Genomic DNA, 17047 nt, shown 5'->3' on the forward strand with positions numbered 1-17047 from the left:
AAACAATCTCATCCACTCCTAGATTTTCACTAATCTCCTACCCCAGAGACTCACAAATCCATCTGTGGTCCCGACTATTCCTTTGAGTCCCCGAGCCAGCATACGCAGAACGGCCTGTTTGCTGTTTCGGCTTGGTTGTCTCAAAACCCCCTGAACTCAGCACACTCATGACTGATCTCATGACCTTCCCCGTGAACCTGGTCCAATGCCATCCAGTGCCCTCATCTCATGAAAATGGCCTTGCCATCCATACAAGTGGCAAAGCCAGCTTAGTGGATTCCTCCATCCCAACAGCAACCCATGTCCAGGTCTTGTGAGTATTACGTCAGCATCCCTCCATCTCCTCTCCTCCGTCCTGCACACCACGCCCCACCATGACCGCATTCACCTACCTGGTCCTCCTACTTCTTTCTCTACAATCCGCCATTCTCCCTGCAGCCAGAGGCCTCTGTTCAAATTACTCTCAACTCACATCACACACAGCCCTACCTACTGGAAGCGCTTGAATCCACTGCTCTAAACATAAAACCTGAAAGCTTTACCTTGGCTCACAGGGCCCTGCACTGCATGGTCCAGCCCCGTCCACCTCCCCAGTCTAACACTGCCCGCTGTGCCCCTTTGCTCTTTCTGCTCCTGCCTTACCGGCCTTCTGTTCTTGCAGCTCCCGGGGTACCCTGTTCATCTCCCCTCAGCTCACCCACCGCACCTCAGGGACGCCTTCCCTACCGTGCACTCATGGTCCGGAGTTACCTCCTTTATAGCACTTACCGTGGTTGTAGTTAAATCATACCCTCCATCTGGGAGTGCAGGAGGAGAAAAGGATAGTAAACTTTATGAAGCCACTGACCCTTTATTATTTTGCTAATCATTGTATCCCTAGCACCTGGGCACAGAACTTTCCACGCAATAAATATTAGTGAGTGGTAAACATTCAACAAAAAGAAGCTACGATTATACTCCACGCAGTATCAGGCAGACGGCAAACTGTGGACTGGCCCCAGAGGACCTCCTGGAGGCAAACTCCATCGACCCTCGCCCCACCCCTTGCCCAGGTGTCTTATTCGACTTGATGGGCATCGCCTGGGCCAGTTCTTGAACGAAAACCCAAGTGTGGGCGGATGCCTGGTAGCACAGTGGGGTTCGACGCTTTGGCTACATGGGCAGCGTTTTTCACTCAAGTGGTCTGACTGCAGGGCTCGGGCTGGCAGTACTTCTCTCAGGACTACCTGGAGCTCAGCCCGGCAAAGTGGAAGCCAAGGCTCTAAGAAGTCAAACTGTCCCAGACAAAGACAGACAACCACCAAGGTTTGGTTCTTGAATATGTATTTTTTACTGAAAAAATCATTCATAAATTAACATACAAAAATGTACAAACACATGAGTAAATAATGTAATGACAAAGGACTATTTTCTGTGAAAAGTGTTTTTTAAAACATCTTTAGATTTCAGTGCAAAAATGTACCCCTGGCACCTCTTAAAACATAAGAGCAAGCTCAAAAAACTCGTAGTGATGGAAGTAAGCGAGCTACGTTCAATGTAATGGTCATTGGTGAGTGGATACAATCAGTACGTGTGCTGCTGCTTAGCTCTTAACGTCTGTGGTAGAGAGGCTCTCACAAGAGGCCCTGTAATGTCAGAATGAATAGTTTTGCTGATAACCCCCCCCCAAAACAAAACAGCGTGAAAGGAAAACTTCTTCCTATACGCAGCAATCAAAAGACAAGACTGATTTAAGGGGTCATTCGTTGGTAGCCTTAAAGAATTTCAGCTGTCAAAATATATGCAAGGTCACATTTGGTTCTTATTGTTCTTTTTTTCTTAACGTGAGAATTTCACACTATTAACAGCACACAGGCCTGGCTGTGTTTTTAACTTTTACCTTTCCCCACACGATACTCAGCTTGGTGGATAAATGACTTACAGTGCACAGCAAGAGATTTCACATGAATAAAACAAACTCACACATGACTGCAAGATGATTTAAATGACCCTACTTTGAGCAGTGGAAAGAGACTTTTCCTTTTGTCCTCAAATCAGCATTTTCTTTTTCAAATCAGGTGTTAGCCTTTTGCCAACATTTTGTTCTTGATGGTAAATGTGTTAATGAAAGGCTTCAAACAATGTCATTTTACAATGCTGCCGAGTGTACACGAGCCATTCTTGACCAAGAATCAGTCTGTCCTGGCAAATTCTTCCAAATGACATCATAATTTTGTCACACTGAAAGCAGCTCACAGCCCTCAGAGAGAAGAGGCCAGGCTAGCCCAGAGGCCTGGGGGTGCTCAAAGGAAGGGGGGAAAGAAATTTTTATTGCTATTTGCACCATACATCAAAGGAAAGCCAAAAGAACGTCTGTGTGTCATGTTCCTCGTGAAGGTCTTTTAAAGCAAGAAATGCTCAAAAAAAAAACAAAAAAAAAACTCTTTTAAAACATTATGATACAACTTACCAGCGTGTTCAAGGGCAGGAGTCTGCTCTCTCATATGAGCTGGTAAGAGCTTTGCAATGCAGTTTATTTTCTAAATAGCATTCTCCTCTTTGAAGGAACAAAAACACAACAAAAAAAACAAGGCCTGGCCAATCACTCCCACAGCGTGTGGGGATCATACGTCCATGGAACCAACACATGCAATGGAATAAACCCCCAACCCATGTGTATATAAACAAATATAGCCTCTACACACACCCATGTAAACCATGAAAATTAAGGAAGTTGAAGGCAAACAAGGCAATTAAAAAAAAACATGAAGTACTCTTCAGAAAGTACTCCTAATAATGATATATAAATATGTTTTATGGAAAAGGAGGGGGAAAACCTGGCATTTTTCAGAATTCTGCAGAAGCCAAAGGGGACTATGAGGTGAGGGATTCGGCTCAGGAGAAAACACAAAGGCACAACTTCAAATGTGATTGAGAATCTGACTTCAGAAAGCACATGGGGGTGTGAATGGAGCACTTGGGCTCCTGCGGCCGCCGTCCGGCAGCTTTGTTAGTCTAATCCCAAAGCTTGGATTTGGTCTAACCTGGATCCCAGCTGACCCATAGCACACGAGTGTCACCTGCTCCCTGGCTGAATTCTTCATAATTCAGTTGCTCATCATTCTATGTCCTAGTTAATAGTGTTAACGACAAAGCTTTCCAGAAACCAAAATGGGAAATATTCAAAGGAATCGCTGAAGCTGGTTGGTAATTTAGGCACAGACTTCAGAAACTGTGGCCAAGTTCCATAAGAGCAAGCGAAAGAAGGAGAGAGAGAGAGAAAGAGAGAGAGAGAGACGGAAGTAGGGAAAAACAACACCTACACTCTCTCTTTACGATGATGGAAGGACAAGACAGGAAGTCCAGAGATCCAGGGGTGTGCGCACAGTGGGCCCACCTGACGGGTTTGCTTCAAGCGGGAGAGCAGTGTTCTAACACAGCAGCTTCGTGTTCAGCACAAGACTGGGATGAGAGTGGACGTGCCCAGCAGGGCAGAGACTCCAGAGCCAAAGTCGGGAGCAAGACTTTTGGAAAAGGGGACGGGGTGGGGGCACAAGAAGTTAGCTACCGGTGATAAAGATTGGACTGTTTTGCTCTCCTGTGACATGCCCTATAACCACTCCCTTCCAGAGTGACAGCAATTTGGGAGACGATGTTATTCCACTTGAGCTGAGTTCCTGCATCTGCCAAACAAATACGGGATCTAATTTATAAACCCTCGGTTTGAACTGGAGCCAGCTAGAAAATTAAATTTAAAAAAGGCATTTTACATGGCTTATTTACAATTATACTTCTTCAAGAAGTGATTGTTATATGTCTATTTATCTTCCCCAATCCCTCCCCCACTCCCCCCTCATCCCCACCCAAAGCAGGTAATTTTTTTTTTTTTTTTAATGAAACCAAAGAGAACACCAGAGATGTAGAAGAATGGTTGTGTGGAGTTGCCTTTGCTCTTCCTAAAGCACAGCTGCCCTGTGGTGGGTCTGCCTCTTTGCTCTGAAGGGCAAGAAGCTCCCAAGGCCATTCGTGGCGGGATGGTGGCGGATCACAGTTCCGGTTCTGCAGATTGTGGAGGAGATGGGACGTCAGGGCAGAAGATGAGGGAGAAGAGCAGCAGGACAGACGTCTGTCTTGTGAAAAGAGCAAGTCAGTTCCCGGCTGACTCCCTCAAGTCCAGTGGGTCCAAACGGTGAAGGCGTTATGTGCGTGTGCTCTGTTCACATTTTTTCCTTGAACCCTGTGATCCCTCATGGATCCACACTGGATTTCTGTTTTCTTCCTCTGCGGAGCCCCGAGACATGGCGTCAGGCTGCTTTCTTGGGGGCGGGGGGTGAAGCAAACATATATTCTCCCCTCGTCTCAGTACTCGGTCACCTGAGCCAGCTCGGGTGTCAAATTGACAGTAATGTTTTTATACAAGGCGTCACACGTGACGTTTGCAAAGTAGTGCAAGTTGTTGAGGCCGTCCAGCCCTTGCCGCTCTTTGGACTTCCTCAGCAACGCGTACCTGTTAAGCAGAGAACAGAGGGGTGGCTCTGAGCGAGGGTCCAAGCTCCTCACGACACGGACGGGGCAGGGCAGACCACAGGAGGCGGCACAACCCAAACGATGTTCCTGCCCCACATGGCGGTGACTGGCCGTTCAGCTCCTCCAGGCTACACGTCATCATTAGAATTAGAAACACGTCCTATTTCATGCGAGGTGTTTTACTTACAGCATTATTTCATTTAATGTGCCTGCCCCTTTGCAGATGAGGAAACCAAGGCTCTCAATATTAACTGGTTTTCCCAAAACCACAGAGTGGGGAAGTGGGAGGTAAGCTGCTAAACACATGGGATGAGAAAGTTCAGTCTGTATTCAGTGCCTGCTTACTCCCATGAAAACAGAGTTCACGCAGCCAGATCGACTGTCTAGAGAATAGTGCTCCCCACTACTAACAAAAGACACAAAGAGCCACTCCTGAGGACGCAGAGACGTACTCCACCCACATGCCCCGCTCAGTCCGATCAGGAATTTCTTTATTGAACGTACAGAGGGTAATAAAGCAGCTGCAACCACGCAAACAGAAGCTGAGGGACACCCTTCCAGAACCAGAGCTTGCAAAGAGGGTGCCAAACTTTCTGTCATGTGACTGTGAGTTACACAGAAACCTTTACCGGAGTGGATTCTTCCCCAACTCCCTGAAGGCTACAGAGGAGACGACAAAGCTTAAGACACAGAATGAGTGATTTCCTTAAAAGATCTTACTGTCAAAAATTTTCACCAATGGTATGATTTTGCCCCCAAACGCCTGCCTCACACTTAAATTAAAATATATATAGGAACTCTAAAACAGCTGTCCGAACAAGACCCTGGAGAGGGGTGGGGAGCAAGACAGGGGCTGCAGTGCTCGGGGACACCTGGAAATGCGAAGTATACAGGATATTTGTACAAGGAATAAATAAACTGCACCAACCGTCCAAGAAACTGGACTTCTCCGCGGTGGTGATGAGGAATGGACTTGTACTTCCCCGCGTCACCTTCTGGCCGACTCACAGAATAGCCTGCATTCTGCACTCTGTCCAAGACAAAGAGGGTGGGCTTTTGGGTAAAATGATCAAGTCCCATAGGTGACCAAACCCATCCCGAGGCTGAAGGACCCCAAGCTGAACAACAGAACTTCTGCATCTAAATATTCATGTTGCTTCCCCTCTGGATAAGTTCACAGCTTTAGAAAAGAAGTCTACAATACAAAAACGTTTTGAAGAAGGAAAGAAATTTGAAATTCAAAAAGAAATTCAAAATTCTTGAGGTGTGACACAGGGTCTCCGTGACAGGTACAACCACACTCCCTCTGGGCCGGCTTGTTTGGGTCCTATCAGAAACATGTTCTCCCCGGTGGGCACACCTGTCTTCCATGACCTACCACAGAGCAAGTCAGCAAAGTCAGAGTCACCGTGTGTCCCCCCTAGAGAGACCTTATGTCTCCGCCCACCTCCCCCATCACCAGGGGGATGAGCTAATTTATATGATGTCCTCCGATATAGATATAAAACTTCACAATTTATGAAAAGTGACCATGAGGGAAGAAGAATTTAGAGGAGGTGTTCAGGATATTTATTCTTAACATGATAAATATAAGATTTCCCAGGCTGGGTTTACTGGAAACTTGATAGGACTCCAAGAAATACGGAATACATGGGGTAGACTTTGGATATCTATGCGATATTTATGATCATTTTCATACTTCAACATCCTCCTCGACTCCAAATTATACTCTCATTTTGATATATAGTCAGCCCTCAGTCTCTGGGTGGGGGACTGGTTCCAGCACTGGGCCCACAGATATTAAAATCTGTGGATGCTCGAGTCCCTTATGTAACATGGCATAGTATTTGCATATAATCCACTCACATCCTCCAGGATACCTTAAACCAAACCTAGCTAACTTATCACACCTAATACAATGCTATGAGAATAGGTGCCAGCATGTGGCAAATCCAAGGTTTGCGTTTTGAAACTTCCTGGAATTTTTTTTTTTAATATTTTCATTCCGTAGTTGGTTGAATCCTCAACTTCAGAATCCATGGGTACGGAGGGCCGACTGTGTGAAGATGTGTCCTCACTCTCACTTGATAAATATATATGAAATGCCTACTGTGTGTCTGGAATTGTGCGGGGCGCTGGGGAAAACCAGCTGTAGGTTCCTGCACTGAGGGGCTCCTTGCTGAGCTGAGGAAAGAGCAAGACGAGAGTTATGGCAGATATCCTGGGGGAGCTCAACTGGATTCAAAAACCAGTCAAACTTAGTTAAATGTCTGGAAAAGCTGTTCATCCTCACTAGGTTCCTAAGAAACCCAAGTTAAAAGGATGAGATGCCACTTCTACCTAACAGACTGAGAAAGAACTGTCTGGAGCTGCTTTGCCTAACAGCAGCCACAAGCCACACGGAGCTACTACAGAGCTGAAACACGGCACACGTTGAAAAGGTTGTTTACATCCAATGTTGCTGGTGGTGTAAGAAAATTTGTACGCTAATGTGCTGTTGGTCAGAATATTTTTGCAATCTTTTCTGGAGGAAAATGTGACAATAACTATCAAAATTTAAAAGTGCATTTACTTCTTGGGACTTCCCTGGTGGCGCAGTGGTTAAGAATCTGCCTGCCAATGCAGTGGACACGGGTTCAAGCCCTGGTCCGGGAAGATCCCCCATGCCGCGGAGCAACTAAGCCCGTGTGCCACAGCTACTGAGCCTGCGCTCTATAGCCTGCAAGCCACAAGTACTGAGCCCGCATGCCACAACTACTGAAGCCCATGTGCCTAGAGCCCGTGCTCCACAACAAGAGAAGCCACCGCAGTGAGAAGTCCTCGCACTGCGTCAAAGAGTAGTTCCTGGTCACTGCAACTAGAGAAAGCCCACGCACAGCAACAAAGACCCAACACAGCCAAAAATAAATTAATTGATAAAAAAAAATCTTTTTAAAAAGTGCATTTACTTCTTGACTCTGCAGTTCTGCAACTAGGAATTTAATCTAAAGATATATTTGCACATGTGAACAAAACATGTTCAAAATTAAACAATGTTCATCAACAAGAGAGGATTAAAATAAATTGTTGTCTATCTACATAAAGAAATACCATGCAATTGTTAAAAATAATGAAGTGGCTCTCTAACATGGTTGGAAGGGGAGAAGGGATGTGTCTGGGTTGTTTATGTATGAATAGAAAGAAGTCTATAGAAAGAAACAGCTTGTTCAAATGGCTACTTCCTGGGAAGGAAACAGGGTAACAATGGGGATTAAGACTTATACTCCCTGGCTTAGACACATCTGTATCATCTGAATTTTTACCCGAAAATATTATTTTGTATTAACAACCAACACACCCTTTCTTTTTTCAAAGCTGAGATAGAAAGTGGATACAAGGTAGAAATTCTTTTGGTTATTTGTTCCTTATTAGGTTACTAGTTACTTACTCTGTAAAAATACTACTTTACACTGATCACACACAGGATTGTTCATACAAACTTACATAATACAAGCCTTATCTGATGGCATGGACAAATCTGTGTACACATAACAAACATCTGACCTCTGGTTTGCGGAGGTTTCAGTAAAATGTGCTGTGAGTGTAAAGTACACACCAGATTTCTATGATTTAGTCAGAAAAAAATGAATGTAAAATATCTCATTAATAGTTTATATTGATTACATGTTGAAATGGTATTATTTTGGATATACTATGATAAATATAATTTAAAAAATATTTTTATTAATATAATAAATTAATTTCACCTTTTCCTTTTTTAACCTTTTTAAATGTAGCTACTAGAACACTGAAATTTACATACATGGCTTAGTACATCATATTCCTATTAGACAGTGATAGTCTGGAGAGTCTAAGGTAGCATTTCTAGAAGACATCAGAAGAAGGTAGTACCTGTTCCACAGGTCGTCATCTTCTCCACCCCAACCCCAGAAAGCATTAGGAAAGCCATTGATTTTCCGAAACTGTTCCACTGTTAAGCCGCTCACTCCACCAAAGAACTCAGTATAAGGAAGCCTAAAAGGAGATGTATGGTATCAATCATCTGTGCATTAAAGGGTGATTTTTTTCTCCTAGAACAGGCCATCTCACTGGAGAACTAAGTCTTAAGTAAAACAATACTCTCTGTGCTACTGCCCTGAACCACCTGAAACTGTTTCCTCAGGACGAGACGCATCAATCTGAGTAGCTAATTGAACTTTTTCCTAATTGATTATTTTAATAACAGCTTTATTGACGCAGAATTGACATACCATATAATTCACCCATTAAAAGTGTATAATTCAATGGTTTTTAGTATATTCATGGAGCTGTGCAACCATGGCCACCAACAATTTTAATTAATTTCATCACCCTCCTGAAAGAAGCCTTGTACCCACCATCAACAGTCACTCATTTCCCCCTATTCCCCTCAACCCTATGCAACCACTATTCTCCTTTCTGTCTCTACAGATTTGCCTATTCTGGACATTTCATATAAATGGAATCATATAACATGCAGTCTTTAGTAGTTAGCTTCTTTCACTGAGCATAATGTTTTCTAGGTTCGTCATGTTGTCACATATATCAGTACTTCATTCCTTCTTATTGCCAAATAGCATTCCATTGTATGGATGCATATACTACATTTTGTTTATCCATTCATCAGTTGATTGCCATTCAGGTTGGAGCTAATTGGATTTTGGCATCTTTGCATCTCTCACCATCCTTTTAGATTTAACCTCTTTAATTAAGGGGAAATGATACTCACAGATACATATACTTATCCAGTTTAGTTGCAAAGTGCCTTGGCATCTGTCCACATCCATAATAGTTACGATCGCTTTCTGGTATATGATCCACATCATGAAAGATAAGACAGTCCCAGTCCAAGTCCTTCATTGCTTCTTGAAAACCCACATTAAAAAGCATGGCTCGATTAAAGGGCTGGGTGCCAACCTAAAAGAAGCAGACCTTTATTTTTAAAAGGACTCTTGAAGCACAATCTTTGCTGCCTCAGCCCTGCCTAAGGGAGAGCTTATTGAGAGATCCTGGGCCAGAAGGGAGGTGGGTCCTGCCCAGCTCATCACTGACTCACAATCACTTGACCTCTGGCCTTGACTTCCTCGGAAATAAAAAGGGGTGATAAAGATAAACCCAAGCTCCTCTCTCCCAAGGCTGTTGTAAAGGCAGACGGTCAGCCATGTAACAGCATTTAGAAGGGTACCCAGCCCCATATACGGAAGGAATAACAACACTGCCATTTCGACCTGTGGCTCCTCATCTTAAGGGGAATTTCCTGGGTCTGGGGCCTAAAGACAACACTTAAAGCAGCTCTAGCAAAAGCAGCCCACAAGAGGCCTTTGTTCAGGGTAAACAAGTTCCAGGCTGCACTCAAATCTGCTGATATTGAGCAACATCTCAAACCAGAAGCAGGACTGCTCTCTGCTCCCCTTCCTGCCGCAGGGCGACTCAGTCGACTGTGAGCTTTCAGTTTTACTGGATCTTTACACCAAGGATGCATTAGCTTGAAGCTCTCTAAACTGCTGTCTCAGAAGAGAAAGAAGAGAGAAGGACCACTTACTTGCTCCACCACATAAAATGCAAACTGTAGGCGCTGGCGTTGGAGCATGGGAATCAGGTGTCGGAGCAGGACCGGGAGGTGCTCATGGCGGTTCCGGAAGGGGATAAGGATTGCCACCTGCAATGGGTCACAGCAAAAGAGGCCGCCCTGTTGGTCCCCTCATCTGTTGCTTTGCAGCAGGGCACTTCTGCAGAATCGGGGACCAGCTCTTGGGGAGTTCTGGGAGCTGTCTTATCCTCAGCTTCTCTAAATGAAGACCTATGGTGGCAAGTCGACCCTTGGAAGTAAGTGGACCTCGTTCTTACATGTGCCATACCATGTACACAGTGGGCCTGCAAATGAATTCGAGACCACAACCCAGAGAAAGACATACATTCATGTTCACTGTGACCCAGTACACAAATATAGAGACATACAACTAAAACACGCTTCACAGAACAGTACTTCCCCTTAAAACATGCAATGCACTTTTATATATATACATAAATTTTTTTAAATGCTGCTCATTAAATTGATTTTACAACCCAGTGATGGGCTGGAAACACTGATCTGTTCCAGACGTGCTTTGATCACTGCTGCACCACAGCATCTCATAGGGCTGGCACAGAACAGGCACTTTACTAAATACTTGTTGAAAGAATGGACTGAAGCCAGTGCCATAAGCTTGATCCACACTACCGATGTCTCCTGATTAGAGTCACGCAGAAAAAAACTAAACAATTCTCAGTGTCAGGCTAGATAACTCCACTTTTTATTCCACTAGACTCACGGCAACAATGCCAAATAAGGCATGAAGCACTGAATTTGTGAAGATGGCTTCTGCAAATGTGTCACAAGAGACCTACCACCCCCTACGCCCTGCTTAGCCAATATTCCTGTAAGGAAGAAAAAGGGTCCTGGCTCAGTCATCAGAACAATGTGAATTTCTGTGGCTACAGAAGAGTCCTCAGGGAAATCCATTCCTCCAGTATGTTCCCATCAAATGCAAATATTTTGCATTAAGTAGTAAGTAGGGTGCAAATTACAAAAGGTCAGAGTGAAACCCATGGTGATTCAGATGATGGCAGGTAGGCTTCCAGCACTTGGGGTCTGACCTCACCCCCTACCTTCCATCGAGGAATGCAATCCGATGGCTTCCAGTGACCTCCGAGCTTGATGGTTGGGTCTTTAGAGAAGAGTTCATGGATGGCATCCATTCCAATTTCACTCATGTTTATGGCTATGGGGCCCTCTGAACAGAGGAGGGAAAAAAATAATAATTAAGAGGCCAGAAAATGGTATTCTTATTCCTATGTTCAGGGTTGTAATCTCTGGAGCAGTTCAGTGCTTTTTCAGTGGGTGGTGTTTTTAACAGGGATGGGGGTCCCTTCCTCTGCTTTCCAACTCATTGCATTTCAGCAAATCACTATTACTATTACTGTGTAAAGCAGCAAATCAAGAAATTGAGCCTTTGAGTTCTGCTTCTGCCAAGGGTGTACAGCAGCTGAACTTCTGAAAATGGAAGGAGGAAAGTAGCTGAGCTTGGCACCGTCGCTGTGTGCTCCTGAGGCATGTATAGACACACTATCCCAATTCATTGATCAGTGACCCCGACTGGTCACGTCCAAACTCAGAACTCTCATCGTCTCGGACTCAAGTCCAGAAGAGGACTGTCCAAGAAGCCCCAAAGTACAGAAAAGGTGTAACAGTACATTGTCATTGTTTCAGATTATACATGAGATTCTAAGAAGGAAAGGAAAGGAAAGGGGAAGAGGAAGGGGAGAGGAAGAAGAAAAAGGAAGAGAAAGAAAAGATCCAAGAATTTCCTAAACTAGCACTTTGTTAAGAAAATAACTTCCCTCATAGCGAGCAAGTCATATAATCAGTGTGAGATTTATACTAAAAGACAAAGCTGGTTGCCTACACTTTCTCTAGGACATCTTAACAGACCCCGAGTTACAAAGGAGGGGGGCATGTGTAAAGCAGAGAGTGAAAAATGTGGTAGAAAATGGCACCAGGAACACAGGTCACCCTACAGAAGTGCTGAAGAGGAGTCAGGGCACAAGTAACTTTCAGAATCCCCGTTCCCAACATCCGGGAGGCGTTTACAATCTCTGTGTAAGTAGACATCGACAGCTCAAGAACACTCTCCCTTTTAGTTTACTCAAATGAGAAGGCATCAGTTTCAAAAGCAGAGGAAGATAAGCAAGAGCTCTACTCACTCATGGAAGGGAGCCTTTCGGGGCAGGTATGGTTTGCAAAGTAGGTGAAGTCTTCAGGAAGAAAAGTTGTGGTTTGTAGGAAGGTTTCGCTGTGGTTCAAGTCAAGAGGATAATCTAGAGAGGTAAGAAAAAAAGGCAACTCAGACTGGTACATGTCATCACTCCTACAACTCTTCGATGCCTACCAAAGGAGTATTTTTCTTAGATATCATCTTTTGGGGAGGCAGGCCGCTGGCCTAGCTCTTCAGCTAAAATCTGAACCTGTCAATAAAAATGTTAACCAGATGATACTAGTTTACCAGTGTTTCTATTCTTACTGTTGTTATAGCTTTATATGCAGGCAGTTCACAGTCAAATAACCTTACAACGTAATTAAAAAAAAAAACACAGGGCCCCCTCGCATGTCTTTCTCTAAAGGAGCCGCTCTCACTTCCTCACCTACTACCTCAGCATTTATCTCCGTCAGCCTGCACACCCAACCTCGATGCTTCGGTTTTAGGTCCATCTGTTGACTTCTCACTGCGGGAGCTGAAGACTGCGCTCCCTCCCTCCCCTGCCCCCGCCACACACATACGCTTTCCATCCTCCAGTCTCCCTCCAGTCAAATATGATAATCGTGGTTAGGACAAACTTCAGTATTTATATTATGACGATCGCTGTAGCTGAGAAATGTGGAAAGTTACGATTACTTTTCCTTTCCTGCATAATTATTTTTTCCTGGAGCGACTGTCTTGTTTTCCCGTTTGCTTAGTTTTATGTGAAATGATGACAACTTGACGTCATGCCCTTTGCCACTTCATTTCCCCTGAAGACACAGGCATCAGGTCTTCCCTCAATTTCCTCTTCCTTAAGAAGGTCCAGCACCTCCCGATCCACTCCAGTTTGGACAGGCTTTCCTGTGAGCCTGATGTGCACATGCTACTCTGGGATCTCCCTTCCTCAGTGTCCTGGGGAGTCCCTTCATCTTCCTATAGTATCGAACCTCAGTTTTCCTAAGTTCAGCTTCTCCCTTGTTCTCACTTGGTAGAGCACATTCTTCCAGTGGCTTCCTAAGAAGGGGGAAAGGGCAGTGATTTTGAAACCCTGTATAGCTGATTATTTTCATTCTTCCTCACTTGATACACGGTTGGTTGGTTTTATAGAATTCAAGGCTGGAAATAATTGTAAAGGTGCTTTCCCACTGCCTTCTAGATTCCCCTGTGCCTGTTAAGTCCGAAGCCATTCCCATTCTTTATCTTTGTAAAAGGTGAAGTAATTTCTTTCTGGAAGTGTGAAGAACTTTCTCTTCAGGAAATTTCACACTGGTGTGCCTAGCCCACCGTGTTGACCTTTCGGTGGGCTTTTAAAGTTTGGAAATTCATTTTCTGTTCTCAAATTTTGGGGTGAGGAGGAGGTATTACTGTGATGATGATTTCCTCCCCTCTGTATTGTGCTACCTTTCTGGAGAACAGAAGATAGGACTCCGATGCTGGGCTTCCTGGCCCTACAATGTTCTCATCTTTTCTAACTGACTTTCCATCTTGCTATTCTTCTGCTCTATCTTGAGAGATTTCCTCAAGTTTACCCAGTCCTTCTTCTAATTATCATTTTCTGCTGTTAGAGTTTTTATTTCAAAGTGTCCCTTTAATTTTCTGAATGTTCATTTTTTTTTCAATGTCTTGTTCCATGTTTGCAATCCTTTTCCTCTGACCCTTGAGAACATATGTGATAGTTAAGTTTTTTCCTCCCAGTATATTCTGTTTCTTTCAATTTGCTGCTTCTTATTTGTTTTGGTCTCTAGCACAGTGATCCCTGGCCATCTGCTAATATTTAGGAGTGGGGAACGAAAGCTAACTGGAAGGGTCTGGACTGAGGTTCTTCATCGGAGGGTGTTCTGGCCAAAAGTTTGGTTTGGAAACCTCCGGTGCCAATATCTTTGGGTCTTTCCTCTTGGTCCAGTCAGGTTCCCCAGAGAAGTCTATTCTAATCTCCTGCCAGAATCACATGCTCTTTGCTGCAAGCACCCTAAAACTGAGGAAGAGGAAAAGGCTAGGGTACCCTAAACCAAGCCAGGTCCCCCCGGTTGAAGGACCCTCTATTTTGCCATCTCTGGAGGTTATCAAGTCTCTCGTACTTTGCCAGGACGGGGGAAGGAATCTGGGTATCTGACTGCTTTCTAAACAGCTTTCAACCAACCTTTATCTTAGTTGCCACCTTTATTCTTATCTCCAAAAGTACTTGATGTTGCTGATTCCTGAGCTTCTGAGGGATTCTGGGGTATAAACTGCAGTGGTTGCTGGCTTTCCTTGCTGCCACATTAGCAGTCAGTTTTCTTGGGTCCATTAAGTCCTTTATCACTGGTCCATCTGCTTTCCAACTTGAAAAATTTTTTGCTGTGGTCTCCTTTCTTGTTCTCATTTACAGGGGTTTACGCCATTAAACACACACACACACACACACACACACACAAACTACTGTCATTTTAGTGATGTGTTAAAGAGTAAAGCAGAGGCCTTTTTCCTAGGGGGAGGTATGAAGGGGGTCCTCCAACCTCTTTATCTTTTGACAGATAAAGAAAGTGAGGCACCGTATACACAACTTGTACAAGGAGACCTGGCTAGTACATAACAGAGACCCGACTGAACTCTTTCCATTACACTGCCCTATTTTTTCAGAGTATGAAAATCTCTTTCTCCAGTCCTTTTGGATTCATGCTGATTCTATGAAAATTAAAACTTCCTATTCACATTCACTTTGCACCCTGGAATTCTAGAATCTTCAACATGGATAGTTTTTAAAAAGCACTATGAAAAGGCTTCCAAGAATCAAATGGCTAATACAGTGAGTCCTTTTATACAGACACATGGCTGCCTATTCTACAAGTACTCGGAGGACGAAACTCAATGAGAGGCAACTTGAAGAGAATTTGAAGTCTCTTTTTTTTATATATTATGAGTATTTATTATAAATATGGCTGAATACAAGGATTCATATATATATAATAGGTTTCATATCATCTCGTAAATACAATAATATTTAAGTCTCTTAACAGGGCAGGAAAGGACAGAATGCTTTCTGTCCTTTTTAGTTGCAGCTTTCCTGAAAAACAATAAGCTTGCATTTATATAAAGACATAAACCAAGTCAGCATGAACACTAAAGGTAAAATTACATTTACACAGAAATTAGCCCAAAGTCCTCAGTTCACACATGCAAATCCATCCTAAGTCCAGCCCTTTCTGAAGGTATTAACATTTCAAAAAGCTACATCAAGAACCTCCAATGCTAATCATTACTCTGGGTGATTCTCATTTTGCTTAATTGTATACATATATATACACACATATTTTTTTGTACATAAAATGATTCTTTTTAAGAAAAAAAATTAGCAGTTTTCATGTGTTCTAGAAAACGTGTATGTCTGTGATGTGTGCATGTGTGGAGGGAGAAGCTGGTTAGAAACGTCATCACAAAAATTACAGTCATCCTCATCAGTTCACTCAGTCCCATGTCAAATATACAAATCAATTTTCACTGCAAAGTAAAGGCGCTGTTACTGTGGAGGATTCCTGGACTGAATGTCAATATTATGACATAGTGTGAGTGTGTTTCGTGTTTGGTAATTGCAATCATTTTTGCTTCTGTTGTGGTCATCCATTTACAATGCTTGGTGTCAGTTTATTTATCTCTTGTAAAAATAAAATACAGTGTGTGTGTGTGTGTGTGTGTGTGTGTGTGTGAAATAAATACATACATAAATACTTTTTAAGGGAAAAAAAAAGAAACGGCATCACAGTAATTAGGCAAAGAAATTCCCAGAAGTATTACAACAGGCATTTTCATAAGCAAATCAACAAAAACAGAATAATAATTCTGGGCAAAGACAGAACCAAGCCTTAGAGCTACAACCTAAGTAGGGAACAAGAAGTTAAAAAAACATGTGGGAGAGGAGATAAGACACCGTCTAACCTTAATGATCCTACTTTGGGGGTCTGTTTGGGGACACAGATAAATTCCTTTCTACTTCCTTCCAACACTGATATATATATAATAGGCCTGGTAGTGAAACTGTGCAACCCAGATTGGGACTTGAACCCACTGTCTTTTGTCTTTTTTTTTTTGGCCACTCCCATAGCATGTGGGATCTTAGTTCCCTGACCAGGGATCGAACCCGCACCCCCTGCATTGGAAGCGTGGAGTCTTAACCACTGGACCACCAGGAAGTCCCATGAACCTACTGTCTTTTAACAGAGATCACACACCTGGTCTCAGGACTTACTGAAGCTCAGGTTATGTCTCAGCACAGAAATTCAAATTCGGTGACAGACAAAGTGATAAGTAAGAAGTGGATTTGTTTAGAGATACACATTCCATAGGCAGAAGAATGCAGTCCATTGCAAAAGGCGAGAATGGCCTTGGAAGAAACACACACCACAGACAGAGTGTGGACCATCTCAGAAGGTGCGAGGCCTCGAAATACGGGGTTGTTGTTAGTCTTTCTGAGCCGGGTAACTTCATAGGCTAACTAGTGGGAGGATAATTCCAACTTTTGGGGGGAAGGGGCAGAATTTCCAGGAATTGGGCCACCGCCTAATTTTTGACCTTTTACGGTCAGCCTCGGAACTGTCATGCGCCTGTGGGTGTGTCATTTAGCTAATGTATTACGGAGAGTATATTATGAGGCTCAAGGTCTACTGGAAGTCGAATCTTCCGCCATCTTGGACCTAGTTGGTTCTAACCAGTTTATGTCATATCCCAAGGGCTATGTCATTCTTTTAAAGGTTGTGCCCTGCTCCCTTCCC

At 43.6% G+C, this 17047-nt stretch overlaps 1 protein-coding gene across 1 annotated transcript in view; it reads right to left on the reverse strand.

The window, feature by feature from the left end:
* Nucleotides 1–1306: 1306 nt before the first annotated feature.
* B4GALT5 (beta-1,4-galactosyltransferase 5) overlaps nucleotides 1307–17047 on the reverse strand; it is an 80296-nt gene continuing 64555 nt past the window's right edge. Inside the window, exons 3-9 of the mRNA XM_030839043.2 lie at nucleotides 12268–12381; nucleotides 11173–11297; nucleotides 10067–10183; nucleotides 9254–9441; nucleotides 8398–8520; nucleotides 5435–5536; nucleotides 1307–4486 (exon numbers count right to left, since the gene is read on the reverse strand). Coding sequence (XP_030694903.1) covers nucleotides 4339–4486; nucleotides 5435–5536; nucleotides 8398–8520; nucleotides 9254–9441; nucleotides 10067–10183; nucleotides 11173–11297; nucleotides 12268–12381 — 917 coding nt within the window. The 3' untranslated portion in view covers nucleotides 1307–4338. The remainder of the gene's footprint in view (nucleotides 4487–5434; nucleotides 5537–8397; nucleotides 8521–9253; nucleotides 9442–10066; nucleotides 10184–11172; nucleotides 11298–12267; nucleotides 12382–17047) is intronic.

The sequence above is a fragment of the Globicephala melas genome, chromosome 15, assembly GCF_963455315.2.
Source record: "Globicephala melas chromosome 15, mGloMel1.2, whole genome shotgun sequence".
Taxonomy (NCBI): domain Eukaryota; kingdom Metazoa; phylum Chordata; class Mammalia; order Artiodactyla; family Delphinidae; genus Globicephala; species Globicephala melas.